The following is a 14,955-nucleotide window of genomic DNA, read 5'->3' as shown; positions in this document are numbered from 1 at the left end:
CAGATAGGCTGTGCTCAAAGAATCCTTCCCCCGCACTGGGGGATAGAGGGTGGCTCTGGGCCTTCTTTCTTCTCTGGGGACGAGTGGGTAGCAGTCACAGGAGACAGGTGTGCTGAGGAGGAAGAGCTTTATTTCAGAACTGTCCCCAGTTGGAAGGGGCCACGAAAGAAGCGGTGAGTTCTCTGGCTCTGGAGACATTCAGGCAGAGTTTAAGGAATGCTCATGAAGGATGTGGGGCAGGGTCGAAAAGGGGGTTTCTGCACCGCAAGGATAATTGCCTGGGAGACTTCTGAGGTCTGACTCTGAGAGCCTGAGATTTCTACATTCCTTCCACCTTAGTGACTAGTCTGTACCTAAGCATTTGGTGGGGTGGGGGGCGGAAGGGGAACTGCCTCCAAAACCTCCCCTAACCCGTGTGTCCCTTTATCTTTTGTGGGACAGATAAGTGCACATAACTCATTCAGGGAAAAGAAGGATTCCAGAAACTACTCACAGATATACACAGCCCCTCTAATCCACCTGGGCCCAGCCCTGTCCAGGTGTTTCCATCACAGAGAAGCTGGCTCAGACTTCAGGGGCCCCAAGAGGCTCAAGGATAAGAAGCCCCTTACCCATCCCTCCTCCTCCATCCCAGTACAAAGACATTGGAAATGAGACTTTCAATTTTATTTCCTGTGAGGGTCATTGTGGAGTTTCTCTACAGGTTGACTGGGGTAGTTCTGGGGCCTGTAGGGTTCACCCTATTTGAGGACTAGGGGGAAGGAAATGACCATGAGTCACCAGTGGTAGAGGGAGGGGACCCGGGGCTACACCCCACCTCCTCCCAGGGCAAAGCTGAAGAATACAACAGAGAAGGGGCCTTCTTAGAGCGAGGGGTGACTTGTGAGCCAGGGCCACATTAAAGGAGGGGAAGAAAGAGACACCAGAAAGGCTTTTGGAAGTTTCTGGAAAAGTCAGTTTGGAAGGTCAGATTAAGGACCTTAAGACTAAAACCTCCTGAGGTTTATTTCACATACAAACTGTCTGAGCTTATTATCTTTGTGATCTCTACCCTCCTCCTGACTCCTTTAAAGGATAATCCCTGAAATCTCAGAGGAGAAACTTGAAGGCTGAGGCCTACATGGATCCATCATTTCCTACATCTTTGATCCCCTAGAATGTATTTTTTAGAAGAAGTAAAAGAGAGACAGACTTCACTCTGCCCCCTACCCCACCTCTTAGCTATCCAAGTGCTCCAAACCCTATACTGAGTCACTAAGGTTTCCCCACACATTCAAAATGCCTCCTTTAACTTATGTATGTCTCATGCATGTGAGTCTTGTTCTAAACACTCTATTTTGTTCATTAATACTTGTATATTTCCTCTTCATTAACTAATCTATTAATTATCATATCCTTCTAATATATTTTGATGTTTTATTCTATGATTTCCTAGTTTTTTTCCTTTTTCTTTTTTTGAGACAGAGTCTCACTCTGTTACCCAGGCTGGAGTGCAGTGGCACAATCACAGCTCACTGAAGCCTCGACCTCCTGTGCTCAAGCTATCCTCCCACCACAGCCTCCCAAGTAGCTGGAAGTATAGGCTTATACCACCATGCCAGGCTAATTTTTTATTTTTTGTAGAGTCAGGGTCTTCTTACATTGCCCAAGCTGGTCTCAAACTCCTGGGCTCAAGACATCCTCCCGCCTCGGCCTCCCAAAGTGCTAGGATTATAGGTGGAGCCACTGTGCCCAGCCTAATTTTTTTCATATGTCCTACACTTCTAACTTCTAATTTTTTTCATATGTCCTACACTCCCCTCCCATCTTCTCTAATTCTCTTAAAATTTTTATTTGGTATTTTAATTGAGATTGCATGGCATTGAAATTATAGATGAATGGAGAACGAATTGACTTCTTCAGAGTATTGAACCTTCTTATCGAAGCACAGAATAGATCTTTCCATTTTTCCAAACATTATTTTTCCTGAATTGGCTCCTGTGTATAAAAATGGTATTGGAAAGAGTTAATAGAAAGAGGCCATTGGTTCACATCTTAATCCCAATACTTTGGGAGGCTGAGGTGGCAGGAGGAGCAATTGAACCCAGAAATTCAAGACCAGCCTCGGCAACATAGAAAGACCTTGTTTCTACAAAAAATAAAAAGTTAGCCAGTCATGGTGGCATGAACCTGTGGTCCCACCTACTTGGGAGGCTGAGGTGGGAGGATCACTTGAGCTCAGGAAGTCCAGGCTGCAGTGAGCTGTGAGCATACTGCTGCACTCCAGCCTGGGTGACACAGGAAGACCCTGTCTCAAAAAGAAAAAGAGAGAGAGAGAGAAAAAAGGGGCTGTTGACATCTTTGGAGAAGGGACTGGGGGAGCCCTACTTCACAAGTGGGGAGCAGCTACAACCTTCAAAAAGAATAGCAGGTGGTGTCCCCCCAGCCTGGCCGATCTGAAGGTGCAGTAGGGAGCACAAGGTGGGGCAGTCCTGGAATTAGGGCCTAATGAGAGGTATTTGTGGTTCCCCAACAAAAGCCCCTATCCAGCCCTCCCTGCCCCATACGCTGCATACAGACAGCAAGGCCAGGAGGCTCTGGGAACAGAAGTGGGTGCGAGGCCCTGGGGAAAGTCTGGCTGGGCAGGAGGTCAGTATAGTCCATCTCAGGGTGACAGGTGGCATCACAGGGCCCCAGGGGCCCCACAGGAGACCTGGTAGTCAAGACAGCAGGGGCCAGCTTGGCTTGTGTGCGAATCTCTTTATTGTTTCTCTTCAGAGCCCCTGTAGCGGGGGAGGGGAGGGTGTGGGGAGGTGGGTGCCCCTCCCACCAGCCTGAGACCGCTCTCTGCCTCTCTCCTCTCCTCTCTTCTCCAGCATCTCACCCACTTTCTCACCTTCTCAATCTCCTGCTCCCACCTCCAGCACCTTCGGGGATTCCCTCTTGTAGCCCCTGCTTTCTAAGTCCACCCTGGGCTGGGGAAAGGAAAATAAGAGACCACAGGGACAATTTCAAGCCCCCCAGTCTCCACAGGGGCTAGTCCCCCTGGCTACCTGCCTGGCTTTCTCTCTCCTGGGCTGGGGGCTGGGGGCTGGGGAGGTCTGCCGGGCTCAGTCCTGGCCCTGCAGTATCCCAACACCCTGCTCTGGGGCTGTCTCCAGAGCCAGAGGCTAGTGCCTGAGGTCACAGAGGTGGGAGGGACAGGGCCACTGCTCCAGCCTGGGCTCCATCCAGCACAAGAGCCAGGCTCACTCCCTGCCAACAGCCAAGGCTCACGGTTGGGGCCCACAGAGGTGGCCGGGGCATGCCCTGTGACCAGGCAGGGATGGGCTATGTCCCTGTTGGGGACCACGAGGGATGGCCAGTGAGGAGGGGTCAGAGGCTGTGATGAGAGGACTGAGGCTGGGTGTGGTGTCCTGGGATGGAAGAAGGCTGGCTTCAGGGAGCAGTGAGTACAGGGGTGAGGACGGTCTCTGGTGGCAGAGGGTCTCTGTCTTTAGAGCACTTCATGCTGCTGCTGTGTGGCCTCACTGACGACCTGGGGAAGAAGAGAAGCCCAGTCCAACCATGTGCTAGCCAGAGAACAGAGCCTCAGCCCTGAGCCATCCCCACCCCAGGGCCGCAGGATCTCTCTTGCCCCACTAGCCAGGGACCTAGACCAGCACAGCTGGGTGGAAGACAGTCTCCCCAGACACATCCATAGCCCCCACCAAAGGTAAGGAGCCCAGACAGACCACTCACCTCCCCATCCCGTGTCTCGATGGTCTTGATCATCACCGTCTTCTTGGTATGAACCTCAGAACCCCTTTGCTCAGGGCTGGTTTCTGTAACAGGGTCCATCGCACACTCAGCCTGACCAAGTCCAGGCTGGGCTGTACCAGGGGCTGGGAGTCCATCTGGGGCCACACCGGGCAGAGCCCTAGCAGACCCCAACCCCCCTCAAGACAGGCTTGTTACTTCTTCAAGACTTTAATACCTGTCCTTTAGCCTAGCACCCAGCAGGTTGTTCTTCAGTCCCCAGGGCCAGTCCCATAGTTTAGAGGGTCTCAGGAGCCAACAGATTTGCTCCATGTGCAGGACGGTACAGGAAAGTAGGGGATCCCTGAGGCCCAGGCTGCACAGCATTGACATTCCCCACACCTCCTAGTTCCTCTCCACCCCCAGGCCCCAGGAGAGCCCTGTACACATTTGTATCCTGGGACTCCCCTTCTTCAAGATTGAACCCCAAAGCCCAGTCTCAAGACACTCTTTAGAGGACCTTACAGTACCCATCTCCCTTTAAGATTTCAGGGCCAGGTGGGGTGGCTCATATCTGTAATCCCAGCAGTTTGGGAGGCCGAGGCAGGTGGATCATGAGGTCAGGAGTTTGAGACCACCCTGACCAACATGGTGAAACCCCATCTCTACTAAAAAGACAAAAATTAGCCAGGCATGATGGCATGTGCCTGTAACCCCAGCTACTCAGGAGGCTGAGGCAGGAGAATTGCTTGAACCAGCGAGGCGGGGGTTGCAGTGAGCCGAGATTGCGCCACTGCACTCCAGCCTGGGCGACAGAGTGAGACTCTGTCTCAAAAAAACTCTGTCTCAAAAAAAAAAAAAAGTTTCAGATGAGCAACCTGATGTCTTAATCAAAGTGAGATGGAGCAGGAATCAGTCACTGACTCATTGTGCTGATGGTCAGTCACTTGCCATTCTGTGCCTCAGTTTCCTCACTGAGGACGCAGAGTGAAGTGGTGCCGACCATACTTGCCCTATGATGGCCACAAAGCTATTGATTTGGAAAGCACTGTGCAATGTGGTTGGGGGTTTTTTTGTACTATGAAGTTTTAAATGCAAGACTCATATTTGGTGTCCGTATAAACAACTAACTGAAAAGAGAGGCTCTGAGTTGTGTAGGAAAGGTCAAATGGAGGTCCTTGGTATTATGAGTTTGGTGTTCATGAATTTCCTTAGCTAGCAACTAGCCTGTGATGAACGTTGTGACTCGGTGGAGCACAGCGTGTATTTTTTCCTGATGGAAATGTACATCGAAGATAGAAAAGGCTTGATCTAGGAAAGGAGAAGCTGCCAAGGACTCCGACTTGCTTTCCTAATGCATCATTATCGTGTGTTTCTCTGCTCTCTGGGGTTGGAAAGCCACCCGATCTGTATATTACTAATGTCAGAATGGCAGAATGCCCTAAGAGCTCATTCTTTTCATTGTTTGGCTTTGCTAAGATTTGGCTTTTCTTTTCCAACGTGCATCCAACATCTTGCTCCAGCAAACTGGAGGTGTTCAACAAGCAACCAAGGTGGTGCTTGGCAATGTGCCAAACAGACAATGGGCCGTGGGTGCCTTAGAAGGCAGGTGGTATGAGATCTTCCTGAAGCCAGGTCCCCAAGGACACTCCTGCTACTTTCAGAGTCTGGGATTCAGAACAGAGGCTGCTTCCTGATGCCCAATACTCCAAGAAGGTGCAGGGGACATGGCAAATACAATACAATATAATCACATAAAAAGCTCTCTCCGTCATAAGGTGCCTCATCCACCTCTACCTAAACTCCCCCACCTACCCGCAGGGGCCCCCTTTTTCTTCCCCAGACTCCAGGTCTGTCCTCCCTGGCCCCAGGGTCCCATCCTCCCTCCTGGCTGGCCTCGGGCAGTGCCCATGCTGGACTCCTGGCCCCTGCAACTCCAGCCTCCGCCTGCCAGCAGACACTCACCTCGGAAGTTGAGGGCAGAGAAGGTTTGGATGGGGAGATTGATCCTAAAAGGGAAGAGACCAAGCCTCCTAAGAGTTAAGAAACCTCCCATCATTCCCTGAGACCGCCCATCAAGGCTCACCCTGGTCTTTTCTAAACCCCATCCTCAGCTGTCCCAGTCCCACGGACCCCAGCACTCCCGCCACCCATACTGCTCAAGGAATGCGGTCAAAGGTCAGCTAGAGCTGTCCCAGGAATAGTCTCTTCTGGAAGGATCATTCATTTCAACTGTGACCTGCTGGCATGACACCAGGATGCGCAACCCCACTGCACCCTCCAGAGCACCAGGATTTCCTTCTTGCTTCTGGCACTGAAGGTCATATCAGTAGCAGCTGTGGGTGATATCCATTGCTCGTGCCCACCCTCCAGCCAGGCCAGTTCTGAGAGCTTACTATTTAGGCCTAATGCTGGGAAAACGTGACATGCCTTTAGCTACCTTCAAAGGCCATCACATGAAGACGTCATTTTACTAAATCTGAAGTTTCTCTTTATGTGTATACCTATATCTAAACATGTCTTCTGTTTTTTAAAAATTTCAGATATTATTTTTATGAGTATCAGGGGGTACCAGTTTTTGAAGTAATTGATCTGTTTTAAATTGAGGTTAAATTTACATACAGTGAAATGCACAGATCTTTAATGTACAATTCAATGAGTTTTGATCAATGTCCACGTCTGTGTAACTACCAGTCCAAATCAAGATATAGAACATTTCTAGGCCAGGTGCAGTGGCTCATGCCTGTAATCCCAGCACTTTGGGAGGTCAAGGCAGGCGAATTACTTGAGGTCAGGAGTTAGAGACCAGCCTGACCAACATGGTGAAACCTCATCTCTACTAAAAATACAAAAAGTCAGTTGAGCGTGGTGGCACACGCCTGTAATCCCAGCTACTAGGGGGGCTGAGACAGGAGAATCACTTGAGCCTGGGAGGCAGAGGTTGCAGTGAGCCAAGATCACGCCACTTGCACTCCAGCCTGTGCAACAGAGCAAGACTTTGTCTCAAAAAGAAAAAAAAAAAAGATATAGAACATTTCTGTTATCCCACAAGGTTCCCTGGTGTCCCTTTCCAGTTGTATATTGTTTTCTGTCTAGAGGTGGGTTGCTCTGAGCATGAAGTCTATGTCTTTTCCTCCGAGCATGTGCGTGTGCTTACGTGTGTGCATGTGTGTGTACACTCATGCCTTCTGTATGCACCTCTTTACCTTCTCTTAGCCTATCCCTGTGCAAGGCTTCTCTCCCTCCCTCTCTCTATTTGCCTCTAACTCTCCCTCCGTTTCCCTCCTCATCTCTCCCCATTCTGCTTTCATCTCTCCCTTGACTGGCAGTAATATTTTATTATTGGTTGCTGAATATGGTTTTTTGCTACTGGTTCTTAATTCTGAAGGTGGATAAGGGAATACTTATATTTCTCTTTTTATAAACGCTGTTAATTAAATTGCTTTTTACCCAGGTGGCCTTGGTTAATTCTCTGCAATTAATACAGCAGTGGCCTCTTGTATAAAATTGTTTCCAGGCTGGGTACGGTGGCTCATGCCTGTAATCCCAGCACTTTGGGAGGCTGAGGCGGGTGGATCACCTGAGGTCAGTAGTTCAAGATCAGCCTGGCCAACATGGTGAAACCCCATCTCTACTAAAAATTCAAAAATTAGCCAGGCATGGTGATAGGTGCCTATAATCCCAGCTACTCAGGAGGCTGAGGCAGGAGAATCGCTCGAACCCGGGAGGTGGAGGTTGCAGTGAGCCGAGATGGTGCCATTGTACTCCAGGCTGGGCAACAAGAGCGAAACTCCGTCTCAAAAAAAAAAAAATTGTTTCCATGTCTTGTTGAGGTAGCCTCCTGGGGACAGGAATGGGCCACCCAGCACCACCCACTTCCCCACTCTGGCTCCTGCCTGGCCCCTCACCGGCTCTCCTCTCCCTCCAGCAGCTTCCGGTAGGTGGCGATCTCCACATCCAGGGCCATCTTCACATTGAGCAGGTCCTGGTACTCGCGCAGGTGGCGGGCCATTTCATCCTTGAGGTGCCGAATTTCCTCCTCCAGGCGCGCGATGTTGTCCTGGTAGCCACTGGCCTCACTGGCAAATCGGTCCTCCAGTTCCCGCATCTGCCTCATCAGGGAATCGTTCTGCAGGAGAGGGGGAACCCAGGTCAAGGAAGGGAAGAGGATACTGGGAGCCCAAAATGAGGAAAGACACAGCTTTGGGGCTGGCAGGCAACTCCAGATGGTCAGGCCCAGGACATGTTGAATCCTGAACTCAAATGAAATCTATATGTGGACACTCAGAATAAAATAGATACAAAGGAACATCTGTATTCAGCCTCAGAGTCCGCACACAGGCAGATGCCCCAGGAACCCCTGATTCTTTAGCATCCAACTGGAATCCACTTGTCTGGTTTTATCCCTATCGTAGATTTAAGTAGATGAAGGCCCAGAGAGGGTCTATGATGGGCCCAAGGTCACAAAGTGAGGGTGTGAACTGCAGACAGGAAGGGGCAGGGCCTGGCCAGGTGGGTAGGGACTCACAGTGCCCTTGAGGGCATCAATCTCGCAGGTGTAGGACTGGATCTGGTGTCGGTATTCCATCATCTCCTGCTTGGCCTGGCGCAGGGCATCGTTGTTCTTGTTGGCTGCCTGGGTCAGGTCTGACACCTAAGGGCAGAGAAAGGAGCCCAAAAATGAGGAGGATGTAGGGCACAGGTAGGGATGAGCAAGGGAGCATGGAGCCTCTGGGCTCTCCTCCCATGGATGATGCCACAGGCAGCACATCCAAGCTGGGGCTCAGGGTGACAGAGATGCCAGTCCCTGGGTGAGGCCACCCACCTTCGACTTGTACCACTCCTCAGCTTCAGAAATGTTCTTAGCCGCGATAGTCTCATACTGAGCCCGGATGTCCCTGAGGGCGGCAGTGAGGTCTGGCTTAGACATGTCCATCTCCACCTGGACCTGCTGTTCCTGAAGCTGAGCCTGCAACTCACGGATCTCCTGTAGGGCATGGCTGGGCTTCAGTCCCCTCTCAGGGCCCACACAGCACCCTCACACCCCTATTCCCAGCCAGAGCCTCACCCCAGCCCCACTTTCCGGCTGCTTTCCCCATGGCCCAGTGACCCCAGGAAGAGGGGCCAAGGCATACCTCTTCGTGCACTTTCTTAAGGAACGCGATCTCCTCGTTGAGAGATTCGATTCTGCGCTCCAGGTCAATGCGAGCTAGAGTAGCTGCATCCACGTCCTGGGAGAGGCCAAGCAAGAAGGACATAGTCACCACCACCCAGGTGGGGTAGAGCAAGGCCAGAGGCCATGTGAGGGGAAAAGAAGGGCACTCACCGCTCGGAAGGCAGCCAAATTGTTCTCTGCTTCTTCTTTCAACTGAATCTCCTCCTGCAGCCTGGGTGGGACAGACAGACAGACAGACAGTTGTGGGCGATAAAGCTGGCAGTGGAAACCACTGGCCGGGTGCTGACCAGGGAGTAGGTACGGGACAGAGCGGGAGGGCCTGGCTGCTGGGTAGAGACAGGAGAGAAAGAGAGTGGAGAGGCCCCACCCATCCAGGGAGGGCACAGGAAGTGGCCCAATCTCTGCCCAGGAGCCACACCCTTGAAGTCTATGTCCCCACCAGACTGTGTGACCTCCCTGGGGTTAGAAACTGTGTCTATTTTATCCGCCTCTGTGTTGCTGGTTCCCAGCTCCAGCCTGGCCAATATAACTGCTCAATTAATATTTATGACTTTGGTGGCAGGAGGGTGACTCTGCTCACTCGGCCTGTCAGAAGTGGGACCAACAGATACGCTATACTTGCTGCCCCTTTCGTTTCAGGAGCCTGGTGAGGCCTACAGTCAGGTCCTCCCAAGCTCTCTGAGAACTGTGGCCCCCACCTACTCCCTTTTTCTCCAGCCTGTCTATTCACCTTGTAAAAACACACAGTCTCAGCAAGTCCCCAGGGTCAAGCTCCCCACTCCACCCTGCCTCCCCAGCGCCTCATCACAGCTGAGCTGAGAGCTGTTGCTTGGACTCTGGGCCCTTGCCCTGCTTTCCCTGTCTCCTATCAGCCTCCCTTCTCCCTCTGGCTACACTGCCCTCTGGGCTTCCTGCAGCCCTTCCTCTGCCCATCAACTACCTGACCCCATAAACATCGCCCCAGCATCTTAAAATGCTTTCTAAGGGGGCTGCCCAAATGGCACCGGGTCCCCTAAATTCTCCCATATCCACCCCCTGATCTATGTCCCCAAGAAAACTCCTATGCAAGATGGGATCGCAGGGGGAGAGACCTGGAGGTCACGGCCCCTTGAAACACACGGGTGGAGGACCCTTTCCCCGCGTGGGGCAGGAGAGGGTCCCGGACCCCGGGAGAAGGCATGTGCTGACAGCGGGACCCCAGCCCCCAGGCCTAGCCTCCTGTGCCCCGCCCGCGGAAAGAGGAGTCTGGGGCGCCGGGCCCTCACTTGGCCTTGAGCCGCTGCAGGTCGTCGAGCAGGTTGTCGCGCTCGACGTCGACGCGGGCGCGCTGGTTAGTGAGCACCTCCACCTGGCGCCGCAGCTCGCGCAGCTCCTCCTCGTAGAGCTCGGCCACTCGCGTTGGCTCGCGACCCTTGAGCCGGTTCACCTCGGCTGCGAGCGCCGCGTTCTGCTGCTCCAGGAAGCGCACCTTCTCGATGTAGTTGGCGAAGCGGTCGTTGAGTTCCTGCAGCTCCACCTTCTCGTTGGTGCGCGTGGTCAGAAACTCCTGGTTCACCGCGTCGGCCAGAGAGAAGTCCAGCAGCTCGCCCGCGCCATAGGAGGAGGGCGCGCGAGTGGTCCCCAGCCGGCTGGCCCGCAGCGACCCCAGGCCCCCGGCCCCGCCCGACGTGCGCGACACCTGGTACACGCGGGACGTCACCGAGCTGGAGGAGCCCTTAGAGCCGAAGCCCGCCCGCGGGAACACGGGCGAGCTCAGCGGGGAGCCGAGCGGGAAGCTCGGAGCCCCGCCGAAGGTGCGGCGGTAGGAGGACACGCGCTGGCTGGACGAGTAGGCCTGGCTCATGGTGGCGGCGCGGGCGAGGCTGGCGGGCACACGGAGGAGGCGGCGGGCAGGCGGCCGGCCGGAGAGTGGATGCGGCGAGGGAAGACAGGGCCCCCAGCCGTCTGCACTATTTGTATCCCTCCTGACATCAGCCCCCGCTGCCCCTCCCCTGACAGCTGCAGGATCCCGCTGTCCTGCCAGGAAAGGGCGGCCCCTGGCAGTGGGGGCGGGGAGGCCAGCTCCCCCGCAAGAGGCCTGCGCCCCTGAGTCAGCCAGTGGGGGTCCTGTGACAGGCAGGCCTGCCAATCCTTCGCCAGGGCAGCAAGCATGCCTGCAGTCCCCAGGCGGGCCTCTTTCAGCCCTGGTTATCTCCTCGTCCTGGCCGGGGAGGGGGTCAGGGGAGACAGCAGAAGAGAGGCTTCCCTTTAGTTTGAGGGCCTCCTTTTTGGTCAAGGAGAGACTTTGGGTCATTTCTTAAAGGGTCAAGGCCTGCTTCCAGGAAAGGCCCCAAACCACCTTGTTCCTAAACATTGTCTTGAAGTTGAAGAGGTTTGGGAGGTCTCAGGCAAAGACCAGCCAGGCTGGAGGGTGGGGGTCTCTAGGCAGGCAGGGAGGGCGGGGAGATGCCTGGCAGGCAGAGGGATCCTGGCCAAAGCCTGCCATGTATGTCTGCAGGCGAGCTGGCCCTGAGCCTCAGTTTCCCTCTGGACTGGTACAGGCCCTCTTCCTCCCCTCTACTGTGGATGGCGAGGCCTCAAGTTTATAAACAGTAGGGTGATTTCCAGAAAGGGTCTGATGAGCTTTCAGTTTCCAATTGCTATGTCCACTCCCACCCCCGCACAGACTTTGTCTGGCTCCTGCCCCCAGGGTCCCCCACCCCCTCCCTGATTCATCCCCCTACTCACACCCCCCACGCCCACACACACCAGGGGTTTGTGTTTTGTCAGGAGCTGCATGTCAACCCAACCATCTCCCTGGCAGCAACAGCTGCCAACCCCAAATACCAGAGTGAGTATTTATAGAGGAGAACGCATCGGCTGGGAAACAAGGCACAGGAGAGGAGCTGTGGGGGGCAGGGGGTACCTGAGGAGGCATGGATGGGCGTCAGATAATCAAGGAAGACTAGGGTGACAGCCCCAATCACTTCCCACCCCCTATAATGCTCCAGGGCCCCCCCCCGCCCACAAAAATGGAGCCCCACAGAGGGCCTGCCCAACCTCCAAAGCCCCCTCCTTAGTACAGGGCACTTGCTGACCCCTAAGGACATCCACCATTCTCCATGGGCACTGGCTGTGTCTCTACACCTCCACCTGGCACTCCAGGCCCCTCTTGGACCTGACCCTTTTGGAATGCAAACCCTGGAAATAGAGCGCTCTATTAGGAGCCAGTCACTGGTCCTACCCCAGCCCTGCCATCACCAGCTGGAGGGGTTACTAGTAGGCATGTCCTTGTCTGAGCCACAGCTCAGGCACGTCCTCTCTGAGCCCCAGCTTGTCAGATATAAAGTGAGAATGGTTAGCCTTGCCGTGCTACCCTATAAGGATTTAAAGAGGCTCAGGCCCTACTAATGTATGTAGCAACAATAATACCTTACAGGTACTGATCACCTAGAGTGGGCCAAGCTGCTGAGCACTTCACACCCATGACCCCCAATTCTCCAACCCTAGGAGGTAGGGACTAGCATCATTACCATTTTATAGCTCAGGAGGCTAAGGCGGTCTGACCCCACAGCCTGTGCTTTGGCCCCAGGACGGGCGTGAATGTGCCAGGTAAATTGTAAAGGAGGCTTTGTCACTGAACTCTTTTCAAAGCCCTTTCCCATTAAGTGTCTAATTTTCATCCAAGCGACAAGCTTCTGAAATAGATGGGGGAGTTCCAGATATTCTTATCCAGCCCTCGAGTCAGTGCAAGCTGTTGTGTTCTCGTTATTTTTGTGTCTCATCTCCCAGACTGTACGCTCCTGGAGGATTTTGGAGACCATGTGGATCCTTAACACACTCAGGCAACACCATCTTTCTCATTGTCATTCAAAGTAGCCTGCAAGCTTTCTTTTTCCATTTCCTTATTTTGATGACATGCTGTGCCTCCTCCCCATCCCTCCACCCCTAAAGACCCTGATTCCAACCAGTCTTATTACTGCATTCCCCTGACTTCAGTGACTGGGTCAAGGAATGGGCCTGGGAATGAGCAGGACCAATCAGAGACCTTCCCTGGAATTTATAGATGGAACTGGGATTCTTTAACTGGAACCTGTGGAAGCCATGTTTCCTGCCCCCTGGGGGAGTAGGAAGAAAGAGGTCAATATGCAAGAAGCAGAGAATGTTGGAGAGGAGGAGTGGGCCAGCCCCCTGGTTCCTGCAGTGCTTCCCTCAACTTTGTGAGTTGAGCTCCCCCACTGTCCTTCCTGGCCTTGGGCCAACAAACTTTCCATTTTTTTTTTTTCATTTAAGGCACTTGGTATTGCTTTGATCACTTACAGCCCCAAGAACCAGATTAATCTTCTGAAGGGGACTCTACACCCATTTCTGTGATGCTACTGGGACAACATTTCTGGAGCTCTTCTCTGTAAATGATCTCCAGACCACATAAGGAAATTGGCCTTTGGACCAGCCCAAGGCCTCAGTTCCTTGGTGAAATGAGGCAGAAAACAAAAAAATCATGCCATCTATTGTCTAGTCAAAACCAACAACCACCAGACTTGGCCCCAAACCACTTGGGACTGTTTTCAAAATTCAGTTCCGCCCCTGAGGATTTGCTACCATGGAGGGTTGCAAATCAACACCCCGAGGCTTGGAAGGCAGGTGAAAGAGGAGCACTCCAAAACATTCTGTGAGCTGGGCAGCACCACTGGAGGGAGAGTTCAGCCTCCTGAGAGGACCACTCAGGATGGGACACACTAAAAGCACTGACAATTTATTTGGATGGGTAGTGTACATGGTACAAAATTCAAGATGTACAAAAAGGCGTAAAATGAAAAGTAAGTCTTCTTCCCACTTTGACGCCCAGCCACCCCAAACACTGCTTCAGAGACAACCAGGTTTTGGTTGTTGTCAGTTCCTTTCAGAGATACTTCATGTACACACAACCACATTTGCTTATGTGGAGCCCCCACTTCCGAATCAACCTTTTTTCAATGACATAGAGCTTAGAGATGGTTCCATTTTAGTACATTGACAGCTAAGTCACTTTTACGTTGTGATAAAATATACATAAAATAAAATTCGCCATTTGAGCCATTTTTTTAAGTGTATAGTTCAGTAGCATGAAGTACTTTCACACTGTTGCACAACTATCCCCACCGTCCATCTGCAGAACTTTTTCATTGTCCCAAGCTGAAACTCCATATGTATTAAAAATAACCCTCCACTTTCCCCTCCTCCCAGCCCCTGGTAAACATCATTCTACTTTCCGTTTCTACGAATTTGACTCTAGGTACTTCATGCAAGTGGAATCATACCATATTTGTCCTTTGGTGACTGGCTTCCTTCCCTTAGCATAACATCTTCAAGGTTCATCCATGTTGTGACATGGGTCAGAATTTCCTTCCTTTTTAAGGCTAAATAATATTCCATTGTATGTATATACCACACTTTGTTTATCCGTTGATGAATATTTGGGTTGTTTCCAACTTTTGGTTATTGCAAGTAATGTTGCTATGAACTTTGGTGTACAAATATCTGTTCAAATACTTACGTTCAATTCTTTTCTGTAGATACTCAGAAGTGGAACTGCTATATTATATGGTAATGCTATGTCTAAATTTTTGAGGAACTGCCATACTGTTTTCCACAGCAGCTGCACCGTTTTACATTGCCACCAGCAATGCACGTGGGTTCCAATTTCTCCACATCCTGGCTAACACTTGCTATTTTCTATTTGTTTGTTTGTTTTATAATATTAATAGTAGTCATCCTGATGGGTGTAAGGTGGTACCTCATTATGGTTTGTTTGTTTTGTTTTGTTTTATAGAGACAGAGTCTCACTCTGTCACCCAGGCTGGAGTGCAATGGCACGATCATCACTCACTGCAGCCTCAAATTCCTGGACTCAAGCGATCCTCCTGCCTCAGTCTCCCAAGTACCTGGGACTACAGGTGCAAGCCACCATACCTGGCTAATTATTTTACTTTTCCATAGAGATGGGGTCTCCAAACCTATGTTGCCCAGGCTGATCTCAAATTCCTGGGGTCAAGTGATCCTTCCACCTCGGCCTCTCAAAGTGCTGGGATTACAGGTGTAAG

General features: G+C 52.1%; 1 protein-coding gene across 1 annotated transcript; it reads right to left on the bottom strand.

The window, feature by feature from the left end:
• Positions 1-2,719: 2,719 nt before the first annotated feature.
• Positions 2,720-10,915, bottom strand: DES (desmin). The gene is made up of 9 exons (XM_011964665.1): positions 10,159-10,915; positions 9,044-9,104; positions 8,853-8,948; positions 8,543-8,704; positions 8,246-8,371; positions 7,626-7,846; positions 5,683-5,726; positions 3,721-3,803; positions 2,720-3,517 (listed from the first exon to the last, which is right to left on the bottom strand). The coding sequence occupies exons 1-9, from the start codon at positions 10,734-10,736 to the stop codon at positions 3,476-3,478; spliced, it is 1,413 nt and encodes a 470-aa protein (XP_011820055.1). The 5' UTR covers positions 10,737-10,915; the 3' UTR covers positions 2,720-3,475.
• Positions 10,916-14,955: the final 4,040 nt, after the last annotated feature.

The sequence above is a fragment of the Mandrillus leucophaeus genome, unplaced genomic scaffold (genome assembly GCF_000951045.1).
Source record: "Mandrillus leucophaeus isolate KB7577 unplaced genomic scaffold, Mleu.le_1.0 Scaffold70, whole genome shotgun sequence".
Classification (NCBI taxonomy): Eukaryota; Metazoa; Chordata; class Mammalia; order Primates; family Cercopithecidae; genus Mandrillus; species Mandrillus leucophaeus.
The sequence above is the reverse complement of the archived record's forward strand: the minus strand, read 5'-3'. Positions and strand labels throughout refer to the sequence as shown.

Bases quoted from the DNA above. Each gene is read 5' to 3' on its own strand.
- DES (XM_011964665.1), bottom strand. From the start codon at position 10,736: ATGAGCCAGGCCTACTCGTCCAGCCAGCGCGTGTCCTCCTACCGCCGC. The intron at 8,949-9,043 runs GTGAGTGCCCTT...GGCCTCTCCCAG, and splicing joins ATTTGGCTGCCTTCCGAGCG to GACGTGGATGCAGCTACTCT. The intron at 5,727-7,625 runs GTGAGGGGCCAG...CTTCCCTTTTAG, and splicing joins CTGGAGGGAGAGGAGAGCCG to GATCAATCTCCCCATCCAAA.